At 41.4% G+C, this 27236-nt stretch overlaps 1 protein-coding gene across 2 annotated transcripts in view; it reads right to left on the minus strand.

Moving 5' to 3' along the window:
* The window catches only part of TMEM178B (transmembrane protein 178B), a 367738-nt gene that overhangs the window by 22654 nt on the left and 317848 nt on the right, over nucleotides 1-27236 (minus strand). For both annotated transcript variants that reach the window (XR_006104266.1, XM_042470422.1), the window contains exon 3: nucleotides 22713-22850. Coding sequence is in view for 1 of the 2 variants with exons in the window: in XM_042470422.1 (XP_042326356.1) it covers nucleotides 22713-22850 (138 nt within the window). In the remaining variant the exon portion in view is untranslated. The remainder of the gene's footprint in view (nucleotides 1-22712; nucleotides 22851-27236) is intronic.

The following is a 27236-nucleotide window of genomic DNA, read 5'->3' on the forward strand; positions in this document are numbered from 1 at the left end:
CAAGGCTTTGTTTTTCACTAGCATCTGGAATGTTCAAGGTACATTAACTTAGAGGGCCCAGAAGATTCAGCATGAGGCAGCTATCCATGTGTTTCTTTAGGGGGACACTTCATTTGCCACTTAATTGTATGCATCCATAACTCAGGCATAGAGAACACAAACTGTACAATCTTGTCACCTTATAGGCAAACCTCTCTGCATCACAGGAGAGCAACCCAGGGTCTTTGGCTTAATTTCTGGTAGGGATGGGGGCCCAGAGAGAGAGAAAGAGAGGTTGAATGGAAAGGAAAAATAAACATGGGGAGAGGTGAAATAGATAAAATGGAAAGAGAGCTCTGTGCAAACCATCAGTTGAGGCCTCTAGTAGGAATGGTGTGTCAGTGGGAAAGAAAGATTGGACAAAAAAGAGAGAAAATTAAAAGATGAACCACCTTTGAGTATTTCTTTTCTGAAAACCCCATGAAATGCATGGGGTCACCATAAGTCAAATGATGACTTGAAAGCACCTCCTCCTCCTCCTCCTTCTCCCAAGAGTGGTATTCAGGGCAGGTTACAATATTAAAAAACAGTATATATGCAAAAGATTGTGTGGCAAGGGTGACTTATTCCCCATGGAGAGTGAGAGAAGAGAGAAAGAGGATAACAGAGGGAGGGAGGGAAAGAGAAAGAAAGGATTACCAGGAAAAGAGTGCAAGAAAGGAAGAGAAAGGAGGAATAAGGACTTGACAGAGAGTCTCAGTGTGGTATAGTGGTTTGAATGTAGGACTAGGCCTGCAAGAGACCAAATTTCAAATCTCTGCTCAGCCATGGAAACCCATTGAATCACCTTGGTGAAGTCACACTCTCTTATCTACAGAGGAAGGCAATGGCAACCTCCCTTCTGAACAAATCTTGCCAAGAAAACTACAGCATTTTATTGGCATTGTCTTAAGTCAGAAAAGAAAGAGAGAAAATATGCTCCTGGGTACTATTGACATAGTCCCTGCCCAATGCTGGCCTGTAGCCAAAGCAAGTAATCCCTAAAGGAATGGGATCCCTGACAGGAAAAAAAAGTTTCCCTATTGCTGGTGTACATGAGGAGCATTCCTAACAAAGTTAAAATGTGCCTAATGCAAGGTTGCCAGTTGGAAAACAAGGCAAGGCTTGTTGCACACAGCTTCCACCTGCTGAAATTCCCTCCTCTGCACAACTGCCCTGCCCTGTTTTTCACTGGCAATCCTACTCCAAGGGGTCTTACTCCATTGCTATGTGTGCACAGGACTTCAGTTGAGTACCCTATTCCTATGCACAACTAGATGTGGCTGAATACAGTCAACCCTCCATTTTCATGGGGGATCCATTCTGAACCCCCTCCCCCCAGAAAATGGAGACTTGCATATATTCAAGGCCCATAAGCATGAATGAAATTAACAGAGGTCACCGCTCTATGAATATTCAAGACTGTGGATCTCAAGTCCATGAGAATGGAGGGGCGACTGTATATTCAAACCAAATGCATTTAAGCCATTCTTAAATATGAAATGGGTTTGGGCTGATAGCTGAATTCACTTTCCTTCCATTATCTCTCTGTTACTGTAAACATTATGAATGCCCATTTATTTCAGCTTCTGCTGTTTGAAATAGTCTGAGGTTTCCCTGCTGAAGATTTCCTTGGGAATCCCCAAAGGAGGGACAACCATTCCACACCCACACCATACTCACTAATTGATTGTTCTCGCAGTGAAGTGGAATGAGACATCTGCACTCAAATTGGCTACTGAATCATAATGGAAAAGGGGGTCATTAACCGATTATTTTCAGCATGAAAAAAAATCACATTCCAAATGACTGTAGAGCACAACAGCACTAGAAGAACCATAATGTCATGGATAAAACTGATACAAAAGTGGGACCAAACAGTTACTGTGAAGGTATGATGTGATAAGGACAATTGTCACATCCTTACTCCCTGGAGGGTATCATGAGAGAGAGAAATGAATAACATTATCCACCACTTTCTTGTGTTTTTGGCAACACAAACTACCCTGTTTTTGTTAAATGATCTGTTACATAATCCATTATAGCCATCCTGGATGAAGAAGCTGTTGAATGGTTTCTCTTCCACCTATCAGTGAAAAATACAAAACTGGGGGATGTTTCTTTGCCCCTTTTCTAGGACACACAGACAAGAGAAACAATCCTAGAATGACATATCCACCAACATTTCATAGATGGAAACTGGGACATGTGTGGCTAGGATGGCAAAAAATTATAAAAAAAGAAGAACCCATAATCTAGGAATGGTTGAAGTAGTTTGCTTTTGCCTAGGTCTAATGGGAAAGGCAATATTCCACCATCTCCTCTCATGAGAATGTTACATAGAGGGTGGGATATAATTATTTTAATAAATTAGTAATAGTAGAAGCAGCAGCAGCAATGCTATTCTGCCATCATTGACAGCTGGAGCTAAAACGTTTATTGACACTCTCCAGCTCCTAAAAACACCCTGCAACATTTGAGGCTTGCAAGATTTTAGCAGCGATTGTCTACCCACTCTAGTGTACCTTCTCAACCTTAGGCATTGGTGGCTTCCATGTCAGTAGGTGGTGAATCCCCTCCAAGGTTTAGTCCAGATATAGGGTCAACTGTCCGAGGTGCAGAATCTGATCTCCCAAAATGGATTCAGTAACTTGGTTCTTCTGAGGTTAAGACTGAATTCTGGACTGAATTTACCACCCACAGTTCTGTGGCCACTAGAACATCTAGTTCTGTAACCACCCCATTTAAACTGCCAATGGGCAGCCAAAACTGTATGGCATTTAATGTCTGAAAATGCTCCATGTTTACATTTTAAAACTGGATTTTAGGATTGTTTTTAAAGATAATTGTAATGTTTTTAATAATAATTAAAATCTCTGTATTTTTAAATTTGTTCATTGCTTCAGGAGCCCTTATAGGCTGGGAGGCAACACAATAATATCACAAACAAACAAGTAAATAAAATTTCTGCCATGTAGGATTCACAGAAGAGCTCAGAAAATCTACTTTTGGGGGTTACACCTTCCAGAAATCCCCAGGCACCATGGTTCCTAGGCATGCTGGCTGGGAGATTCTGGGAGCTGTGATCCAAAAAAGGTTACTTTTCTAAGCTCTACTTCACAGGAAAATTGTTTAGTCAATTAGAAAGGAGTAAAAAAAAGTCATCACAAAAAACTTTTACCAGTACTGCCCTTTATTTTCCTAGCAGCATGTGAAAGGAGAAATTTACCACAGGTTAGATGCTGACAAGTTTAAGATTTACAAGAAACAAAAAACATAATGCTGCAAGATCAAGAACCTGCTAGACAAAGTCATTCCAAAATTTCCAATAAGCTTATCAGACACCCAGGATTGTCATTTCTAAGACTGGAGCTTCCAGGTGAGGCCTGCAGTGCCATATTTTTAAAGACTAAAACAAATCTTGCAGTAGCAAGTTGAACTAATAAGCCAGCAGAAAGACTCAGATACAGAAGTATTGCTGATAACCAGGATAAAGAACAGAAGTTACAGGAAACTTGGCATTCCAGCTGAAATTAGAGGTTTTGCAAAGCAAGTAACTGTCTTTATCAAGATACAATATTGGCAGGCAAAGAGGATAAAGAGAACAAGGACAGAATACCAGAGAAGAAAAGAACAGATCCTTAATCTGCTGATAAGAAGTAAAGAGACAAATTTAAATTGGCTGACATAAGAATGCCATTTTAAAAAGCTCATGTAACATCCAAAGAATCACTAACCAATAAATCCAATAAACTTCCACACTGTATAGGTATTTGGGACAAGGCTTAGAAAGTTACTTCTTAAAACTCCTTTGACCCTGTGACTTGTTACAGATTTTTAAAAAGTAACTTCCGGTCATTACATGTTGCAGTGGTTATTTAAAGGAACCTGTCAATTTGTTATCCATGATTTTTCATTGTGTGGGGAAGGGAATGGTCCCTTAGAATTTATAAAAGAATGGCATTAAAAATCCACTCAAAATCCACTTCTCACAATGCTCTTGAAAAGTAATGATAAAGTAACTACAAAATGTGAAGTCAAAGACTTTCACAGCATCCATAGTTTTTTCTAGTTTTTTTTGGGGCTATGTGGCCGTGTTCTGGAAGAATTTATTCCTGATGTTTCGCCTGCATCTGTGTGACCCTTGGTTGAGAGAAAGTGATTTACATGTTAATCTGTGTGTTGGTCTGTTGTTGAATGGCAAGGCCTCAGGGTGGGAGGATATGCAATGAGGATTTGTGTCTATTTAAATAGCAATCCATTGTCTGCAGGGAAATCCCCTGACCCTGGGTGGTGTTCATTTGCATATCATGAGTCTTAATTTTGCTGTTTTTCAGGACTGGCAGCCAAACTTTGTTTACTTTCAGGGTTTCTTCTTTCCTGTTGAAATTGTACAGGTGTTTGTAGATTTAAATGGCCTCTCTGTGCATTCTGACCTGACAGTTGTTGGCATGGTCCAGAATTTCAATATTTTCAAATATGCCCAGGATAATTTATAACATGTTCTGCTACTGTTGATTTCTCTGGCTGACCCAATCTGTAGCGTCTCTCGTGTTCCTTGATTCGTGTTTAAACACTGGGTTTGGTGGTCCCTATGTAGACTTGTCCAAAGCTGCACAGTATGTGATAGACTCCTGCAGCTGTAAGAGGGTCTCTCCTGTCCTTTGCTGAGTGCAGCATTTGCTGGATTTTCTTGGTCTATAGATCATTTGGAGGTTGTGTTTCCTCATCAGTTTCCCTATTCTGTCCATTACTCCTTTGATGTATGGTAAAAATACCTTCCCTTTGTTTGTGGTTTTTTCTGGGTCTGGCAGCTCTTCTGATGTCTGAGCTGGAGTAACCAATTACTCTATCCTCAGCAGCCCTATTCAGGTCCTGCAGACTCACGGCAGTGTCTTCCCTGATTGAGTCTATCCATCTGAAATGCAGTCTTCCTTTTTTCTTACTGCCTTCCACCTTAGCAAGCATTATTGTCTTTGTGAGTTCTGTCTTCTCTTTATATGGCCAAAGTACAACAGTCTCAGTTTAGTCATCTTGGCTTCTAGGGTGAATTCAGACTCATATGACCCATTTATTTGTCCATGGTATCCATAGAACTCTCCTCCAATAACCACATTTGAAATGAGTTCTTCCTATCAGCATTCTTCACTGTCCAGCTTCCATACACATGCATAGAGATGATAAGTACAATGGCTTATACCATCCTTATTTTAGTATTCAGTGATATATCTTTACATTTCAGAATCTTGTCTAGTTCCTTCATAGCTGTCCTTCCAAGTCTCAGTCTTCTTCTGATTTCATGACCACAGAATCCACTCTGATTAATGACTGAACCAAGATATGAAAAATCTTGAACTATTTCAATGTCTTCATCATCTATTTTTAAGTTATCTAACTCCTCTGTGGTCATTATTTTTGTTTTGTTTTTAATGTTCAGCTGTAGACCTGAATTTGTACTTTTCTGCCGTGACTTTCTTCAGTAATCCTTCCAAGTCTTTGCTATTTTCCGCTAGTAGTATGGTGTTATCTGTGTATCTTAATTTATTGATGTTCCTTTCCCCAATTTTCAGACCTCCTTCTTTTGAATCTAATCCTGGTATACCTATGTCATTTTCGGCACACAAGTTAAACAATTAAGGTGATAAAATGCAGCCTTGCTTGACCCTTTTTCCAATTAGTAACCATTCTCTCTGTATTCTAACCTGACAGTGACTTCTTGTCCTAAGTGCAGGTTATGCATCAGTACAGTGAAATGCCTTCTGCCTTGTTCAAGGAATTTCTAAAGGGAAGGGGGGGGGGGAGGAGACATCAGCTTGCCTTGAGGCAGGTTGTGTTCAATTTGTGTTCCTCTGCAGCTGAGCCCTTCTTCCCTTTTCTAGTGTCTCAGTGGGTGGGGGAACCATCATTGCAACCCCTTATGTTTTGCACTCAGAGTGGAAACCATCCATGCCCCCATTTTGGTTTGCCACTGGTTGATGATATCTAACACCTTAGCCAACTTTGCAAACAGCGAAGAATGCTGAGATATGCAGTTCAGCTACATCAACTGGAGGATTTTTTGAGGAGGAAGCCCACAGTCCTGTTTCAGTAATTACTTAAGACTTCTCAGTATGGACACTGACGGAACTGCTGCAGTCACCTGCAACACTTGTAGGATGTTTGCCTTCTTGCCTACAGATGTGGAGAACTTCACATGCACCAAGTGCAGGCTGGTAGTGCTCTTGGAGGAGAAAGGACAGCAGCTGGAGTCCAGAGTAGCTACATTTCAGCAAGAGGATTTCCTGGACAGAACAGAACCAACCGTCTTGGATGGGGATCACACAGAGGAAGTTGCTGGGGCGGAGGAGGTCACTTCACATACACAGGAGGCTGACAGCTGGAGGAATGTCACACAGAGAACTAGGCCAACAAGGGATTGTTCTGGGAGCTTGCAGCTAGAGAATTGATTTGAAGCTCTTTCCCTTATCAAGGAGGATGAGGAAAAGCAGTATGGAAGACTTCAGGGACAGAGCGGGAGAACCTGAGAGTCCCACCAGAGGGAACAGTCGCTGCTAAGGTTCGGGGGAGGCATGTGGTCATAGTGGGGGACTCCTTCCTGAGGGGTACAGAAGCAGTTATTTGTAGGCCTGACAAGATGTCTCAAGAGGTGTGTTGAAGGGAGTTCAGGATGGATTGGAGTTTCTCAAAAGGGAGATACTGAAGGCACAATTTCAAACAGTTCCAGTGAGAAAGAAAAATGGGAGATGCCTTAAGAAACCAGGATGAATGACTAAGAAACTTTCAACTGAGTTAACTTTTAAATGGAACATGTATAAGAAATGAAAAAATGGGGAAATCACCAAAGGGGAATTCAAACAAATAGCTAGCCTGTGTAGGGGTAAAGTCAGAAAAGATAAAGTGCAGAATGAACTCAGACTTGCTAGAGAGGTTAAGAACAATAAAAAGGGCTTTTTTGGATATGTCCAAAGCAAAAGGAAGAAAAAGGAAATGGTAGGGCTACTGCATGGAGAAGATGGCAAAATGCTAACAGAAGGCAGAGAAAAGGCAGAATTACTCAACACCTTCTTTGCCTCTGTGTTCTCAGAAAAGGTAAAGGGTGCTCAATCTGAGGATAATGGAGCAGAGGACAGAATAGGGGAATTTCAGCACAGAATAAGCAAAGAGATAGTAGACTAGAGGAATACCTTGTTAATCTAAATGAATATAAGTCTCTAGGACCAGATGAACTACATCCAAGAGTATTAAAAGAACAGGTAAATGTAATATTGGAGCCATTGGCAATAATCTTTGATAACTCCTGGAGAATAGGAGAAGTCCCAGCAGACTGGAGGAGGGCAAACATTGTCCCCATCTTCCAAAAGGGGAAAAAAGAGGATCCCAACAATTATCGTCCAGTTAGTCTGACATCAATCCCAGGAAAGATTCTACAGCAGATCATTAAACAGAGAGTCTGTGAACATCTAGAAAGCAATGCCATAATCACAAAAAGTCAACATGGGTTTCAGAGAAACAAGTCATGCCAGACAAATCTAATCTCTTTTTTTGATAAAATTACTAGCTTGGTAGATGAAGGGAATGCTGTGGATATAGTATATCTTGATTTCAGTAAGGCTTTTGACAGGGTTTCTTGCAAACAAACTAGTGGAATGTGGCTAGACAATGTAACTGTTACATGGACTTGTAATTGGTTGACTGGCCGAACCCAAAGGGTAATCCGCAATGGCTCCTTTTCATCCTGGAGAGAAGTGACCAGTGGGGTCCCACAAGGCTCTGTCCTGGGCCCAGTGCAATACAACATCTTTATCAATGACTCGGATGACAGAATTGGGGAAATACATATCAAATTTGCAGATGACACCAAATTAGGAGGAGTAGCAAATACCCCAGAGGACAGGATCAATATTCAAAATGACCTGAATAGACTAGAAATCTCAGCCAAAGCTAACAAAATGAAATTCAACACGGAGAAATGTAAGGTACTGCACTTAGGGCAGAAAAATAAAATGCACAGATATAGGATGGGGGACACCTGGCTAAACAGAGACTACATGAGTCAACAGTGTGATGTGGCAGCTAAAAAGGTCTCCTTGGAGGTCTTTAAGCAGAGGCTGGGTGGCCACCTGTCAGGGATGCTTTGATTGAGAGATCCTGCATGGCAAGGGGTTGGACTGGATGGTCCTTGTGGTCTCTTCCAACTCTACGTTTCTATGATTCTAATATTTCCATTCCAGCTTTTGAAATTTGTATAAGAGAGGGGAAAGGCCTTCTCCATTCTCTGATTTCATTGTTTGGTCACTATGCTTTAGATGGGGGTTAGGAAGCTGCTGAACCTATTTTGGAGATTGGGTTCAACTTCTTGGATAACTCTTTCAATGTTCACACTACAAGCTAGAAGGGATTAACTATTGCACTGAGACGGAAGCTACCAGCTGCCATTGGCAGAAACAGTGGCATATACATATTTTAAAGGTTAAAAAGTTTCTACCCCACACAAAATAAATTGGTTTCTGTCATGTTTCTTTTAAGACTTTCTTAAAATTCATAAATGTCTTGACATTTGGGATGGGAAGGAATAGAGGGTTTAAAAAATAATAGTGCAGGAGAAAGTAAAACACAGAGATTTCCCCATCCCCTTTCCACAAAGACGTCCATGTTTTTGTCCTTCCCTTTCCCTTCCTTCCCCCACTCCCATTTCCTGCCCTCAACACCTTTGTCATCAGGCAGCAAAATGGAGAGGGCATCCCTCCCCACAATCTGACTCACAAACAGAGACAGCATCATTACTCAGTTCAGTTCACCCAATTATTAGAGTGCATCCCTTCTCTGCTGTGTGGTTTTTATGACACCGTTTCATTTGTACAAACTCCCGTCTTTCGCTGACCTTTTGTCTCTAGCCATCTCATAAAAGCTTTTACACTTATACCTATTGTATCTAGGCTTTTGCCATTAGCCATCCACTCACCAGCATTACGCGCCCTAAGGTGAGGCCAAACCTGCACCCAGTAGCGCTCCTTCCACCAGTCTCCTTGGCTTTCTCTATTTATAGAAGTCTTTCATCATGTACGTTTCTCTTGTATGAATTTCCTTTCTCAAAACCTATTACATTAACAGCTGCTTCTGTAATGGTTTCCTTATCACATTCAAAGCGCAAAGCAGTAGGCAGGAGTGTGAGGAGGAATGCTGTGTGCCAAAACAGTGTCTTGGGGCAATCCCCAGCTGGGCAATGGAAGAGTTAGTGAGGGTTAACCATCCAGCCCTTCCTTTAGGCAGAATGAGGCAGTTGCCTCAGGTAGCACATGTTAAGAAGTGGCAGTAAGACATGGAGGAAGGGGAGAGCTGACTTCCAAGCCACTGGAGCAGTGAATCTGCTCTGGACTTTGATCTAAATTTTAAAGAAGTTATCCAGGATGTTAAACCCTATTCTCCACATAGGATCAGGACTCTGGATAGTTCCTTTTATTAGGTTTGGACTAAGGCTGCATCTACTCTGCCGAATTAATGCAGTTTGACATCACTTTAATTGCCATGGCTCAATGCTATGGAATTCTGGGATTTGTAGTTTTGTGAGATATTTGACCTTCTCTATCAGAAGTGCTCTCGTGCCCTGCCAAACCTCAAACCCCAGGATTCCATTGGATGCAGTCGTGACAGTTACAGTGGTCTCAAACTACATTAATTCTAAGACCCAGAGTGGATTCACCATCCCACTGACTTGGGAATCTCGATGAATGCCACATGGTTTGCCTTTTACCACTCAAGCAAGGCTTCTGCCTTCAGGTACAGTGGAAGGCTGAGGTACTGTCCTATCAACAGTGTTAAAGAAAGATTTGAGTGCCAGTTCAGTCAACTTATTCTCTGAGGTAGGAATATATCTAGAACCAGGTCTGTTTAGCCCTGTCCCTGCTACCACTACCCTAGACAACAGATTTGGCCTTTTTCAAAATGGCAGTATATTATAGCAATAGGAAGTACATTTCTATACAGCTTATCAGTGCATTTAAGCACTCCTTAAGTAGTTTGTAGTGTGAAAGCCAATTACCACCCACAAGCTGGGTACTCATTTTAGTGACCTCAGAAGGATGCAAGGCTGAGATGACCCTGAGCCCCTGGCTGGTATTGAACTTACAGCCTTGTGGTTTGTAAGTGAGTGGCTGCAGTACAGTGATTTAACCACTTCGCCACCAGGGCTCAAGAGGGTAGCTATTTACAAGTTATTATGAGTTATTGACTTTGTGATTTTACAGCCAGGGGTGGGGAGAAATATTTGCACCCTTGCTACCTCATGCATCACAATAAGTGTTAGCCCATTCATGCTATACAATTACAGGATTATTATTCCTCTAGGAAATTTTGAGGTTTGTAGTTTGGTAAGGTACTAGAGCACTCAGGCCAAGAAGTCTACATGCTTTTCCCTCTAAACTGTCAGTGCCAAGATTTCAAAAATGAAACCATGGACCTTTTTAAAGTGGAATAATTGTGCTGTAATTCTGTACTGTAAATGTGACCTTTGAGTATTCTGTTCCTTGGGTTCTGGGTATCATTTGGTGGGGCAATTCAGCCAGTAACATATCTCAGGTCAGTGCTGTCCACTATTCTCATTACTGGTCTGATTCAGTTCTACATGCATACTGTCAGAATCACATACACAGGCTTCTGGGGGCTAGGGGTCATGACAGTGGGGGTGGGGGGATCTATACAAATTACTGGGGCTGAGTGGTCTGGAAAGGTGCCCAGGGCCTGGCCATGTTGCATATGTGTTTGTCTTTGAGGCAGAGCAGTATCCAAGCCCTTTTTTTGATTTTGTGATAGCAAGAATAAAAGGCACCAGTCTCATTCACAACAGACTGAGCCTTGAGCTTTTGGTATGCAGCAAAATGGCTTCAAATTACATACCAAATGCTGGAGGGGAGGGAGAAAGTTATCTGCTGTAAGCAGGGCTGGCATCAGCTTTTTCTGCTCTCAGCTGTACATATCCAGGGGGATGATGTGAGCAGCACACGAGACAGGCCTCTATATCTGTATTAAAAGGATTTTTATTCACTATTCAAAAATAACATAAACACAATAATACATGAGACATGAACACACATGAACATATGAAACACATAAATATAAAAAAACGTACTACATAACCCCCATTATCCCCAGCTACACTCTTCCTCTTAAAAAGAAAGACTTCCTGCTTCTCTCTAACTATAACCTAACTATTATCCTAAGTTTCTTCTTTTTCTTCTTCTTACCATTCTTAACACATCCTAGCTAATTTCACTACAAATCCACATTTCAGTCCTAAAAAAGACTGTTGTTATTGTTAACTGCTCTTGAGTCAACCTCAACTCATGACAACCCTGTGGATGTGACATCTCCCAGACACCCTGTCCTCCACTGTTTTACTCAGGTTGTGCAGGGTCAGATGACTGAGTCCATCCATCTGGCATAAGGTCTCTCTTTCTTTCTGCATCCTTCTGCTGTGTGTGTGTGTGCGCGCACTGTGTGCCTTCAAGTAGTTTCCGACTTATGGCAACCCTAAAATGAACCTACCAAGGGGTTTTCTTGGGAAGATTTGTTCAGAAGAGGTTTGTCATTGCCTTCCCCTGAGGCTGAGAGGATGTCACCAGCCCAAGGTCACCCAGTGGGACTCAAGGCCCAGCAAGGAATTGAACCCTGGTCTCTAGAGTCATAGTCCAATGATCAAACCACTACATCATGCTGGCTCGCTTCCTTCTGCCTTACCTAGTGTTATTGCTTTTTCTAATCATTCATGCCTTCTCATGATGTGGCCAAAATACAACAGCCTCAGTATAAACGTTCTGGCTTCCAGGGATAGTTTGGGCATGTTCAGGAACCCATTTTGTTTGTCTTCTTGGCTATCCACAATCTCCTCGCCACTGTTCTCTAGCACTACATCTCAAAAGTATTGATCCTCTCCCCCCCCCCCCCCCCCCCCGGTCAGCTTTCTTCACTGTCCAGTTGTCACTTCTGTACATGTTGATGGGAAATATGATGACTTAAACAAGAAAGTTACTTCTATTTAAACCTCACCAAAATAGGTTCAGCACTCTGAAAAGTGCATTTGCATTTCAGAGTAGAACCCAGAGAAGATTCATTGCTCCAGTGACATGGGCACCACTTGCTATCAGGGCCTCTACCTACTTACAGTGGGAGATCAATGAGACTTATTCTATAACAGTCGACATTTGCAGATTTGACATTTGCAGATTTGTTTATTCATGGATTTAATTAATATGATCTGTCTAGGAATCTCTAGGTCCTTCAGCAATCAACCTCTGTGATCAACCTCTGCCAGAATTCGTGTCAGACCATCTACAGATTCCCAGAGAGAACACTTCACTAGAAATTTATAGACAATTCTATGCTTAACTTCTGGTGGATGTTGTAGAGTTGGGCTGGAGGACCTAGAGATTCCTAGAGAAGCATGCACGCACGCACGCACGCACCCACCCACGCACGCACGCACGCACCCACCCACGCACTTTTCCCCACTTTCATGGGGGTCCTGTGCCCCTAACTCCAGTGAATATGGAGGGCCTGCTGTACACTAGGTTCTGACCCATCTAATGACCCACCTTATACCTGCTAAACTTCAGCATCTGGTATTTATTATTCTCTGGGATATTAATTTTTCCATTTGGGTAAAATAGATAGGATGCAAGAGTTGAGTAAAGTATGGCTGCACTTTGTTTATATACAAGGATCTGGAGAGGGGCTAGAACTGTGCAGGCTTCTGAAGAGGCAAGGGTTCCTCTGGATCTCCCCTCATGGGGGAGCCACCAGTCCTTGCAATGCCAAGGCATATTCAATAATATTGTACGAGCCAGACATCCTTGCTAAGAAGCCAGTTACTCCAACCCACAAGCCCCAAGCCTTGAAAGGGAGATGGGACCTCAGGTAGCTTTAAAGGTTAATCCCACCACTGGGTCCCAGAAACCAAAGAGTGAGCCAAAGAAACACATTCCACTATGAAAATACCATTGAGTGTTCTCTACTGGTACAGATCATAGACCCCTGACTAACCTCCTGGTGTGACCATCTATTTAACAGTATGATCCAAGCCAATTCTTCTACATTTTGTGTATGAATCAGTTCAGGGTAGTGACTGCCCCCCTTCTGAAACCTGACAATGTGGATAGCAAAAAAATCTTGTTAAGCCCTGAAGTGGTCAACCAAAGCCTGTACTGACCACTAGGGTAGACTGAGCAAACCAGGCAAAGAAGGGCAAGAGGAGAGGCATTCAACTGTGATACAATGTACTACAATATAGTACCACACAATTATAGTACTATATTCCTCTTTAACTGCCATGGCAAAATCCTATGGAGTTTGTAGTTTGGTGAGGCACTAGAGCTCTCTGGCAGAAAATTCTTAATACCTCTCCTTAAAGTGCAAATCCCAGCAGTTCAGAAGATATTGCTATGGCAACTGAAGTGGAATATGGTACAGTACTATAATTGTGTATTTTGAAAGGGCCCCATACTGGTATGACCCACTTCCAAGTTTTGCGGTTCAAATGGAAACTTGATACCCAGCAAGCAATGGGCCTAGATAGACGCAGATTTGTTCTGGCCAAACAAGTCCGTTTCAGGTTTCAGGAAATGAGTCCCCTCATGTATGTGTCTCTGCTGCACTGGATATAGTGGGAAATATATGTAAAATATGGTTACGGATCATTTTATATGATTTACAAAGAAGAGTTTGTGAAACACATATAAAAAGGAAAAGAATATACAAAACATCAAAGGCAAATATTTTTCTGAGACCTGTCCACTTCCTGCCCAAGGCTGTAATTTTGACTAACAAGGAAATATTGCTTCAACATGTATTTTAAACCTCATTGCAAACACATTTTTGAGTACCAGTATCTAATGCATCCTAGACTGCTGCTTCTTCACCATGGGATTCTAGATGTGAGAGTACAAGATAATAGCCCGCAAATGATTCATTTTGACAAATCCCTTGATATAATCAGATTCAAAACTCAGTTCAAATCATTGTTGTGCTGAGTAATAGGAACTGGCAGGGAAAAAATCCAACACTGATAAAGAGGTAAATTTCTTAAAACAACTCAGGAACCATCCCTGAGGCAGACCTCTGAACTTTCAGCTTTGAGAGATAGTCTATTGATAAGGTTGCCAAATAACCAGAAACAAAAGTTACATCTATTCTTCTGTCATTAATAGCAAGTTCCTATGCAGAAATCAGCAAGTGGGTTTTTTTAGCCTCTTTGACTCTTTATACCAGGAGAAAGGCATAACATAAATAAAATAAATAAATCAAACCTGAATGACAACAAAATGAAACTGAAAGCTGAGACCCAAGCTGCAACACTTGGTCCATTGATAGGATTGGTAGATTCCGACCTTCTGAGGGAGGCAGTCTGTAACCTGCTGATAAGCTGGACCCATTGCACTCTCAGTTTCTGAGGTTTATTATTGCTGCAAAAAAGACAATGTCATTTTGCTATCCTAAGGGTGAAGGTCCTTTCACACTAAACAATTATAGTGCTATATTCCATTTTAACTACCATACTTCCATCCTGTGGAATCCTGCAAATGGCAATTTAGAGAAGGGCATTTAGGATTCTTACCCAGAAAGCTCTAGTGCTTCACAAAGTTACTAACACCAGGATTCCACAGGATGTTGTCATGGCAGCTGAAGTGGAATATAATGCCATAATTGTGTATTGTGAAAGGGCTTGGAGAAGGGCAATCAAACATGCTTCCCTTTTTGTGCCATTGTGGTGATGGCACAATGCTTAAATGTCCTTCTCCCTATTCTGCCTGCCAACAAAATTGTTGCCTAGATTTGCCGTGGCAGCAGTAATAGCAGAAAGATAAATGATGGACAGATTACTTCTGGAGAGAAAACAGAGGTGAACCAAAAGGTGATTTGTTATATGTCGTGGCAGAAATAACCGTGACCCCTAATGGGCATCCTTGCCAGCCACCCAAAGGGACTGATGTATAAGGCATGGAGAAGTACTTAGGTATTCATACAGTTAGACATGCTATTGATGTCATATTTACTAATATTAATTCAGTGTAATATGGTGCTTTATTGCACAAGCAGCAGCAACAATAACAATAAAAAAGACATGGGCTGCTTTAAGGAGCTTAGAAATAAAAACCTGACAATACAAAGAAAATTGAGAGAGGGGACAGGCAAAAGAGAAACATGAACCCTTCATTAAGAAGGGCCAATTGTTGTCTACAGTTGAAAGGGAGGGAAATATATTTCTGACAAGCCATAGGAATGAATCTACTAATGTATCCAGTCATCTGTAACAATACCATATGTCAAAACTACCCTGAGGGACGCTCCTAGAGCATTGCAAAATAAAGGCAAATAAATGGAATATAAGGAAAACATTGGCTTCCTTGTCTGTTCATTTGTTTGACACAAGGTTGGCAAGGGTCATATTTTGTCAATGAATACCCAGGATGCCCTGTCCTTGCTCAATGTTCCCCCCAAATGGTCAAAACAGCAAGCTCTCAAAAAAAGAAATCACTGGTTTGTTTGGCTCCTGTTACAGGATCCAGAAAGCCAACTGAGCTTAATCCATCAATTTTTCAGGAGCTGGCTGTTTTAAGCTTTGAACTCAATGGGGCTAAAATCAGCTCACATGGGGTGCTCTGCTATTGCACCAATTGACAACAAAGCAGCATCTGTGTGCTCTGGAAGCCACCAAAGGGTAGAGATGGTTGCTCCTGACAGATGTCACACAGATTTATCTTCATACAGCAGACTCTGGGTGGAGTATTGAAAGACTAATCTGTTTCAATCTGCCATCATTACTCATGTTGCCATTTGTTTGTCTGCTGCTTCTGTGACTTTAATAACTGTATGGCCAAAGTTCAACAGAGGATGCCCTTGCTTGCCTTACACTTCTTCAAGAAGGTTTGGGTGTTCAGAATAAGAAGGTGACCAAAAATCCAGCCCTGGTACTTGGAAAAAGCTGCTTAATGACAGACTTGCAAAGATCTGATTTTTCTTTGGTTGTTGTTGTCATCTATGGTCAGGTGTAGACCAGCATGGCATAGTGGTTTGAGCATTCGACTTGGGACACTGGGAGACCAGGGTTTGAATCCTGGCTCAGCCATGGAAACCCACTTTGGGGAAGTCACACTCTCTCAGTCTCAGAGGATGGCAATGGCAAACCCTCTCTGCCATGAAAACCCTATGAAAGGCTCACCTTAGGGTTGCCATAAACTGGGTACAACTTGAAGGCACACAATAACAACAACAACAAATGGTCATATACTGTATGCTTAATGCAACCAAAATCCATAACCTAATTCTCACAGATGAACATAAAAGCATATGAACCACAATAGACCAGGCCAAAGGCCTATCTAGTCCAGTATTCCATTCCCACATTGGCCAAACTAGTGCCTATGGGAAATCCCTGATCAGAACATGAGCACAATAGTAACCTCCTGGCTCTGTCCCTCAGTGAGGGTTTGGTTTGGCTGACAGAAGTAGGTAGCAGACCATTATTTCTTCCTCACTCCTGACCTTGCATCCCCCCCCCCCCAAAGCATTCCCTTTTTGCATCTCAAAGTCACTCACTAAGCCAAGGTGCAGTTTGGTACCCAAAGCCAGACAAATTGTTTTGGCACATGAAGTGGAAAGTCCCATAAACATCTATCCCCTGACAGGAAAAATAATAATAGCAAAATAAATAAGTAGCAGCTTGCTAACTATTCTGGATACTGAATAACTATTGCTTCCCTCCGATTAACCGTAAGGCCAGCCATGGTGACCACACCAACTACAAGTCTGCCACATAAGTGTGAATCAGTCTTCTTTCTTTGCCAGTACTAAATTACATCTCTTAGACTTGTCACAGAGTAAAATAGGATGTCTGAATTTCTGGTAGCCATTATGTTCTTTGCTGCTCATTTGTCCAACCTTTCATCTGTCTTAAAATGCCTATTCCTTGAATTTGTCAAGCTCTTAAATAGTTCAGTTTTCTTTGTAGAATTGTCAGCGTTGTTGTTCTTTGCTATCCTACTAGTCCTTGTGTTTATCTGCAATGATTTTCTATTTTCTTCCAGATGGTTTGCAAAGATATTGAATAGTGCTGGGTCAAGAATTGATGTCTGTGCAACACTTCCATTTAATGATAATTTTCCTGTTAACAATTACTTTGGGGAACTTACCAGTTACCCAATTTCTAATTCGTTTGACTTGTGTTCTTATTGATTTTTGTATAGTGTCGGGGCTCTCCCCCCTGCTCCAATTTCTAAATCCAATACCTTACAAAAGTCTTAAGCATATGATGTCAATATGACTGCTTGAATATAAAAACACAGTTAAAGATTCATGAAAAATGTATCATACCTCTCCCTTGTATTCACATATCAATACCACCTGGATAATCATGTTCATGACTGTCTAAGAATTTGAGGGTTGTGGAGATCGACCTTACGATAAAGAACATGTACTTTATCAAATACTTGGCATAATGCATTAGATGACAAACTTCCTGTTATATGTGGAGTTGTCATATTCTAGACCCTCATATCTGAGCCTCTAATTGGCATATTATGCAAGTTACTGTAACTATTATTAATTTGCATTCTGACTATGCAAATTCAACATATTAAACATTGCACTTTTTCTATCATTATTTTTTAACCTCTATATGTATTTTGTGCATTTTGGTTGGACAAATAAGGTATCACTGTTTTGTGGATTATGGATATTAATGTACTTTGCTATATGGCCAACACGGTTACCCCTGAAGATAGTACCAAGCGAAGAGGTCCTTTTTCTTCTCCCCACTCCAAATGTTGGTGGGAAGAGAAGGAGCCCCCAAGAGTAAAAGGACTCCCTCCACTTTCTCCAGGCTGTTTGGAAGTGATGTTCCATGATGCTGCCTAGCCCTAGGCTCAAGCTGCTGACACAATCACCACACAACACAAGGCCATCTCTGCTTGCTTCCTTTCCTTTCCCACCTTCAGGGCCTGTTGGGGGAAGCAGGGAGGAAAAGAAGAATAAGGTTTCGGTTCTACACCTGTACAGTAGCAATTGAGCCTACAGGGCAGAATGAGGCTCCTATCAGTGCAAGTCTTCTTGCACGGTTTCCTGCTTCGTTGCCACTGCCACACTGTAACCTACGCATCAGCTTGTGATGAAGGAAAAATCTTGAATTTACCACTTCAACTGGCCCAGCCAGCTGGGATGGAAAATCTGGGATTTTCTGGGTTTTCCGGGGCAAAAGGCAACCCTAGTTATATGTCAAGTATGCACAGAAGCTACCAGGAGAAGACTCGAAATTTCTCCTAGTATTCACTTTTGACTAGTACTTGGAAACATTACTTCCTTGGACTACAACTGTCTATGCTGGCTGGGAGATTCTGGAAGTTGCAGTCCCAAAAGTAACCTTTCCAAGTTTCCTAGTTTCCTGGGTGCTGAACACTCATGCATGTGTAGGAAATATGTCCATAGTGTACAAAATTCTGCTCCTTGAAATTATCAAGCTCACACAGTCAAGCCAGATGGGAGGAACCAGGTGTTCTGTCAACCCAAATTTTCTCATTTTATAGGGTTTTTAGACTTTAAAAATGTGAATTATTCTCTGTGAATTTTTTTTCCTGACAAGCTCTGAATGTCTGATGCTGCTAAAATGAAGATAGCTTAATTCTTTATTGTTGTAATATGCCATCATGTCATTATTGTCATGTGCCATCATGTGCCATCATGTCACCTAAGTTGACCCTATGACAGGATTTGTTCAAAGGGTGTTGCTTTTTTCTTCCTTTGAGACTTGCCTGGGGTTACCCAGTGAGTTCCATGGCTAATGGGGATTTGAATCCTGGTCTCTAGAGTCATAGTCCAATGCTCAAAATACTATACCACATTAGCTGTCATCCTCATCCTAGGCTGTAACCCTCCAGCTGTTGTTATTTTATATATCCCATATTCTTATTCACTGGCCATGCCCAATCCCCATTGTAATTTAAGGGTATAATTTTAGGGAGGCCAGAATGGCCCCTTACTTGTTGTCCTTCTGCTGGCAGGTTAAGACCCTTCTGTTCAGACAGGCATTTAAAACAGAAAGTAAGAATGGTCCTGGGTGTTACATTGTTTTAAACATTTTTACCTTTTTAATGGTATTTTATTCTTTTAACATGTAATTTGTTTTAATATTGTAATAATTCAATTCTGTTTTAATGTACTTTTCTTGTATACATTTAATTGTACTGTTTTTTAAATCTTGTAACCCGCTGCCCTGAGTCCCAGTTTTGGGAAATGAGTGGGATATAAATAATAAAATAATAGTATAATTTTAATTTTGCTTGTTGTTTGTGCCACAACTGTTACCATCACATTCAGTAATATATGGGAATTCCAATTTATGAGCAACATTGGTACAAAAAACATTACTAAGGATTCTGTATGGTGTGGTATGGAAGGAGGTCAATGGGGTGACACCATGAGTTACTGAAGCAGGCGATGCCAACCCTAGTGAGGACCACTGAGGATGGTGAATCAACTTCAGGTTTTCACTAGCTTTAAAATAAATCTCAAAAGCACTGAACCAGTTTGGGAATAGAGTTCAGCACCTTTAAAGCTTAAATCAAAATTTGGAGCCCCACTGATATAGAAACCATCAGCCATCCTTGAACCTGACTAATGGCAGGGACACACTTGTAGTCATGACCACTAGAACAAGCTCCACTAGTGTTTTCTTAGTTTTATAGATATAAAAGACCATACACCTTATTAGAGTGTCTGAACAAGATCAGTTTTTCATTTTTTTAAAATGCAATGTACAGTATGTGCTGCAGGACAACATTTATATGACCCTAAAGACCCCTGAACTCCTACACATAAAAATAGCTGCAATTTGTGGTGAAAACCATTTGAAAATTATTCGCAGAACCTTCCAATGTATGTAAACATCAAAAAACACCTTCCAGCCCCCTCACAACCATGTCCCCTCTTTCAAATACTTTGTTTCCCCCTATTTTCTCCTTCAAAATCATGACAGGAAATAATGTGATGCCACTTCCAGATATGAGTTTGAAGGAGAAATTGAAGAAAAGGTAGGTATTTGAGGAAAAGGTAGGTAGGCGGGGGTGGGAAATTGATCCCTCATTCCGCTGCAGTTGCCCATCCCTGATGTATATCCACAGATTTTGCATTTTCTAAATCAAGTTGCTAAAGACAAGGGAGAAAAATACATGTTTAAGGCAAGATGCTCATAATTATCAAGTTCATATGGTCTGTTTGCTGGCCCATTTGCACAAAGAAATGCTTATGTTAGCAGTCTATTAATGTGAGCACGGAAGCTTGAGAAGGGCATTATTCCCTTACAATGAATAGCAGTATCTGCGCATAAGGTGTGCTGGGAGAAGGCAGAAATCTCTGCTGGCATGCCTATGCTTATCCAACATAGGACTCTCAGTGCTGTCTATTGCATGATTAAAATAAATATGTAAGTCAAAATTCTATTGGCAGACAATCTTGATTTTGTACAAAGTGTCAGTCACAGTTGAGTACTGTGACTGTATACATTATTCAAGCAGAGACAATTTGCATAATGTATTCTGCATTTTTTCTGTTTTACATAATGTATTCTGACTTTCATTCTCATGATGAGGAATATGAAGCTACACAACACACTGAAGCCTTCCAACTACTGGAAATCTTATAAACACCTATGCCTCTGGTGCCGGAGATTTCAGTAGGTGTTGCTCACACACTTTCAAACATATCTGGACAAAAATGAAGCCTAGAAACTTGCTTTTTGATGGAAGAAAAAAAAAGGAAGTTTGACCTATCATAAATTAGATTTTAGTAGCTACACAGGTATGTTCTCTTTCCATGACATGTCTCTTTTTCATGACATACCCAAACCTTTGTTATGAGCATAAGAGAATTACAACAATGTCTGTTGTTTCACAAATTTAGCTAAGAAAATAAAGATGGCTTTCCTCTTTCTAACCAGGAAACTAACTATTGGTTTGAGCAACCTTTTCCATCAAGGACTTGTCAACTTCAGTCTGTCAGGATTCTCAAAATAAAGTATATTTATTTAGGCAATGCAATACCTAATCAGTTCATTATGTGGTTAAAAGCCAGACAGTTAGTCGATTAAAAGATCTTTATTAAGTTGACAGCTGTACTTGAAAGTAATCTGACTGAGACTAATATAAATAGATTCAAGTAGGTTTACTGAAACTTCTCAGAGCTACTGATAAAGGAGACTGGAGCGTGGCTTTGGTGCGGCTTCTGGACTCTTAAGACGCATGCATCATTGAAACACCATACCTCCAAAGTGACTCGAAGCAGCTGTATTTTGGCTGTCTGTAACAGGCCTAAGTTTTGTATATAAATTTCTAACTTCTTACATGACCTTTCTCTGGCTTGTCTTGTAAAATCAAAAACTGAGAGGCAATTTAAGGCAATCCAATCTATCAATTAAACATGAAACCCAAAACTCTGAAATGTCTCCCTTCACTTCATTGCCACTGTAAACAATTTAGACTCCCACCCTTACATCCACTTCTTTGGGAGCAGATTCCATTTAAATTGGTTGAGCTCATTTCTGATTATACAAAGATAAGACTCAACAACATTGCTGCTAACTGCATAATAGTTAACCACCTTACAGACTTATTTTAAATCATCTTAACTGCCACAACCTTTCTTCAGGAGTCTACATAATTGCAGCTTAGACAGGCTGCCAAAATAAAGAGGCTCTTAAAGAATTTAAAACATACACACAATGAACATGTTTTAAGATAGCAGTGTGGCCATGTCCTTGGTTTACCTCTGAGTCATCTCTCTGGTGTGACTCTGAGCCATTTCATTAGTCATCATAACATCAGTTCACTCATCTCCATCCACTCCAAGAATAGTGATACAGGTATAGTGAACAGAGTGTTTTGGGCTAGTTATTATAGTAAGATAAGTAAAGTTGTGTGAACAGTCAGGAAAAGTTCTATATAGATATAAAAAGTATTTGGGAATAGTGTTGGGAAATAGTGTTGTGCTAACATGTTAATGTTACACCATTTTTTAAAAAAACAGTCTGTTAATGACTAAACATTAAGAAAAAGGTGTTTAAAAATTCACTGATTTATTTGTTAATTAAGTCATTCAATTATGGAAAAGCATTTGAAATTACAAAGAATGGCCAAAAAGCAAATCAGTGTAACATGAAATGCTAGCTATTACTGAAAAATAACATTTCTGGCATGTAATGATTAAAATTATATACTTTAAAATCAGTACTGAAAATTTTCACTAATTAGAACAACAAATTAATTTTTAACCAATGATTTGCAAATTCAGATTTCCTGTACTAGATTTAAAACACGGTGATTGGAATATCAGAATCAGAACAGGCTATCAGGCATTTTGAAATAAAACAATGCAATGCATTCACAAAAAGGACAGAAATAAAATGGGATTTCTTTGTATAGGTTGAGTCTCCCTTATCCAAAATGCTTGGAACCAGAAGTGTATTGGATTTTAGATTTTTCTGGATTTTGGAATATTTTTATTTGCATATACATACATAATGAGATACCTTAGAGAAGTCTAAACACAAAATTAACCATCAGAAAGCAAAGATGTCATTATAGCCACCCATGAAAAAGTTTTCAATTTTGGAGCATTTCGGATAAAGGAGACACAACCGGTAACTTTTCCCCCCTTACCTCCCATGAGGAAGAGAAGTCCTGCCACATACTGCATAAGGCCTCGATCCCAGCAGCACCCCAGCACCCCGATAATCCATCCAAAGAGGATGATGGCTACGGCCATGCCCATGAAACCAGCTGTCATTCTGCGCAGGTCTGAAATGTGAGAGAAAGAATCCTGTTAACAACCCTTCACCTAAAGTCTTCTTGGAAGAAGGGTAAGAAATTATTATTATTATTATTATTATTATTATTGGCACCTAATAAACCACAAAAGTGAAGCTCTTTTAAGAACTGGCACATTTTTCCATGTTTAGAGATTTGCTATTTTGTTGCTTCTAAATAAATAATAAATAAAACTTTTATTGATATCCCGCTTTTTGTGAAAACAATCAAAGTGGAGTACAACATTTAAAATCATACAAACATATACACCATATCCCCCTCCTTAAAAAAGAATTAAACAATCAGAATTAAAATTACATAAAAACATTAAATCTAATAATGGTGGGCAAAATCATAACATATATGGGAGAGATCATTGTATGGCTGAGTACTTTAATCTGGAAAGGCCTGCCGGAAGAGAGTAAGAAATACAAAAGGATTCCTATATGGTACATATTCATCTGGATTCATAAAAGTGATTAATTTCTGCACCCCAAACACCTCATTTTAACACTTTCAATACTGAACATTGTTAAAGGCAAGAAAAATGATCTGTAACACTATTATCTAAACTTAGGGTTGGAATCATGCAGTCTTCCAGATGTGGTTGAACTGCAATGGCAAACATTATTCATTGTTACTAAAGGCTGCTGGGATATGCAGTCCAAAAACATCTGGAGTTTCATGATTTTCACCCCAATCTAGATTTTATGCCTTCAGTATTCAGTCATCCTTTTTGTTGTGTGCCTCAAGTCACACAATGGTAAACCTATCATGGGGTTTTCTTGGTAAGTTTATTTACACAAATGGGGGGGGGATTGCCATTGCCATCCTCTGAGGCTGAGAGAGTGTGACTTGCCCAAGATCACTCAGTGGGTTTACATGGCTGAACTGGGATTTGAACCTTGGTCTCTAGAGTCATAGTCCAATACTCAAACCACTACATCACATTGGTTCACCTTTAGTCGTCAGTAAATTGTATTTCGTCAAAAAGGAAGTAGGAGGGAAGTACAGGGAAGGGAGTGAGTGTGAATCATATCGTGCAAGAAGTAAGGTAGGAAGAACACACTTTGAGGACAGAAGATCAGGCAAAGGAAGGATCAGAAGGGAGGGGAGAGCAAGCAATGTGAACAGTGGAGTGAGAAGCAAGGGGATGCATTAAGAGGGTTCAAGGTGAGGAAAGGTGGGGAATAAGAGGGAAAGGTGAGAACAATGAGGGATGGAGAGGAAAGGAGAGAAGGGAGGGTGTGAAGTGTAGCAACAGAAGATAAGGCTACTGTGGGCGTGGCCTGGGGTCCCGCCCCGGAGAGGGCTCCTCCTGCCTTCATTTGTAACCCTTCTGCGGCTACAAGCTCACTCAGAAACAGTGGCCTGTTACAGACTGCCAGAATAAAGCTGCTTCGGGTCTCTTTGGAGGTATGCTATTTAAATGATGCATGGGTCCCAAGAGTCTGGAGGTCACGCCAAAGCCACACTCCATTCCTAAGCACTGGAGGGCAGCTTTGGTGCAGTTTCCGGATTCTTAAGATGCATGCATCATTTAAATAGCATACCTCCAAAGAGACCCGAAGCAGCTTTATTTTGGCAGTCTGTAACAGGCCAGAGTTTATGCTGCTGAACACCAACTTTACTTCTTCCACAACTGTGAACACAACACCCAGTCCCAACACAGTTTTCCCAACTGTCCCTCAAGCCCTTCCAGCCCCACTTAGGCCCTAGTTACTTCACTGGGCCTCTTGCTCGTGGACCCTTTCTCGCCGTCCTGAGGTTTACGGGTCGCTCCTGGCCACGCTTCGGCCTCTCCAGGGACGGTAAGCCCATTCTGCCCGCTCCGCGGCTTCCTCTTCCTCCCACTCGCGGTGTTGAGGTGGGAGTTGAGCCCGGGCTCGACGCTGCCACCAGGCGTCCGGCCTCCCTTCTCCCAACGTGGGGTTGTAAGGCTCTCCAGGCCTGACTCCTTCCCAGCGGGCTGGTAGGGCAGCCCCGACCCTTATGGGACCGGCCCGGGTTCGAGGGAACCAACCCGTGGTCCTTCTTCCCTGTGGGCTTCCGCCTTCTGCCAGTAGCGTGCCTCCTGTCCCTTCTTCCCGCTCCTCTTTGTGTCCCCCTCTTCTGCAAAGTCTCCTCCCCCTGTACGCTTCTCCCTCACTCTTTATAGTGGCTCCTCCTGGGACGGCCCCTCCTTCTTCTTCCAGCTGCAGCCCTTTTCCTCTCTCTTCTCCTCGGCCTTCCGGACCTCCAGCTTCCTCTCTCCCCAACCTTGCCCGCTCAACCCTCCCTTCTACCTCGGCGCCTTTACAGCTACCTTGTAAAGGTGGGAAGTGAAATGTGGGGAAAAGGAGGAGGAAAGAGAAAATGAGCACAGTGAGTGGTAGGCAGCAAGAAGCAGGAGCCTGTAAGGTAGATCTGCTGGGCAATAATGGTGGCCTATTCCATGACCAAGCAGAGAAGTGAAATTGCATGTTTCTGTCTCAAGTCTAGACTATTGTTATGCACTTGTTCTCTCAAATTAGTTGCAACTGTAAAAAAAAACAACTATGAAGGTTAAGAAGAAAAAATGTCACAATTAATGTGTTGCATTCACCTAATTATGAGAGCCAGGATGGAGTAGTTTTGTATAATTAATGTAGGATTGCCATCTTCCACATGTGAGAAAGTGGAAGATGGAAATCCTACATGAATGGATTATACAAACATTTAGGGTGTCCTGAACTGATTCCTCTTTGAGATCTCATACGATTTCAGTAGTTATTGTGGTAGCCGACAAACAAGTCTAACCCTCTAGAAATTCTTCCCATTCACCCTGCTGCATTTGTTAGTGTACTTTGCACACACACATAGGAAGAAATTTCAATACTGTCTTTTGTGTGTAGGCCTTTCTTGGCATAACTGCTAGGACCACTCACAAATGGCAGGGGTGTGAAAGAGAAATAATAAACTGGTGGTCTGAACGATCCCCACCACCACCACCACTTTGATCATATCTGGCTGGCATACCTCCCTTGTCACAATAGGTTGTACAGTAATGTCGGTGCAAAGGAGAAATCTATTCAGAGAAATTCTTCCAATGAGAAATGAATGTGTGTATAGTAGTGTAGCGCTGAATCAGCACCCTCCGGCAATTTAGGAAGAAAGAGGTCAGAGAGGGGGAAAAAACTTGCCTTTGCTAACATTATGTCACATTCAACAGCAAGAAATCCGGTGGGTCTTGTAAACCAAGGAGTCCCAGTCCAATTTAGTCAGCACTTTCTGTACTCCAGCTGAAGATAGCTGTTTTGAATAGTGACCAATGACAGGAAACAGGCTCCTTTGGGACACAGCATTATGACAACTTTGCCTAACCATGTCATGCTCTTGCCAACCAAATAGTGCCTGTTTTCAAACAAAATCTGGAAGTGAGGACGTGTGCATTTGCTACCCTAGACCAGTGATTCCCAAACTGTGGTCATCCAAGTATTTTGGACTTCAACTCACAAAATCCCCAGCCAACTTGGTCAATAGTCAAGAATTCTGGGAGCTAAAGTCCAAAATATCTGGAGGACCAAAGTTTGGGAATAATTGCCCTCCTAGACTGTTGATTCTTTCTGACCTTCTTTTGGAATAGGAGGGAATAAGCCACATTTGAAGTATCCCTAGAACACACCTTGAGCATCTTCCTCCTCTCAACCCTGCAATCAATGAAGATTCAGCAATCAATGTCATCAGATTTCACACTGGAAGTTTCCTGGGAATGCCTTCCCTGCTGCAGAAATCTTGGGCAATGAAGGCAAAAGATGTGGGGGGTATGCTTTTGTCAGTTGGCAAGGAACAACATGGTGTAGTGGTTTGAACACTGGTCTATGACTCTAGAGACCACGGTTCTAACTCCTGCTTGGCCATGGAAACCCACTGGGTGACCTTGGGCAAGTCACACTCTCTCAGCCTCAGAGGATGGCAATGGCAAACCTCTCTGAAGAAACTTGTCAAGAAAACCCCATGGTTAGGGTAGCCGTAAGTTAGAAATGACTTGAAGGAACACAACAACAACAACAAGGGACAACAATGCAACAGTGCAGCAGCTAAGGCAGTCAATGTGGAAGCAGACTATAGATGTTGTAGCCCAATATACCTGGAGGATGCCTATTTGGACATACCTGTACTGCTTTTGGGTCCTATTCATGTGTACAACCCGCAATATGCTTATCATGGCACTTAGAAGGAAGGCATATAAAAGGTCACTACCCCCTCCCCCACATTTCCACTTACTGGACTGATGAGTATTTTAAATGTGTCGACTAGCTCTGTATTGCAAGACTCCATACATTGTAATTGTCCTGATTTGACCTGATTTAATCCTCTGTCATACCAGCTGCTGTCCCAGCTTCTCCTTCCTCCCAC

This window comes from Sceloporus undulatus, chromosome 5 (genome assembly GCF_019175285.1).
Source record: "Sceloporus undulatus isolate JIND9_A2432 ecotype Alabama chromosome 5, SceUnd_v1.1, whole genome shotgun sequence".
Classification (NCBI taxonomy): Eukaryota; Metazoa; Chordata; class Lepidosauria; order Squamata; family Phrynosomatidae; genus Sceloporus; species Sceloporus undulatus.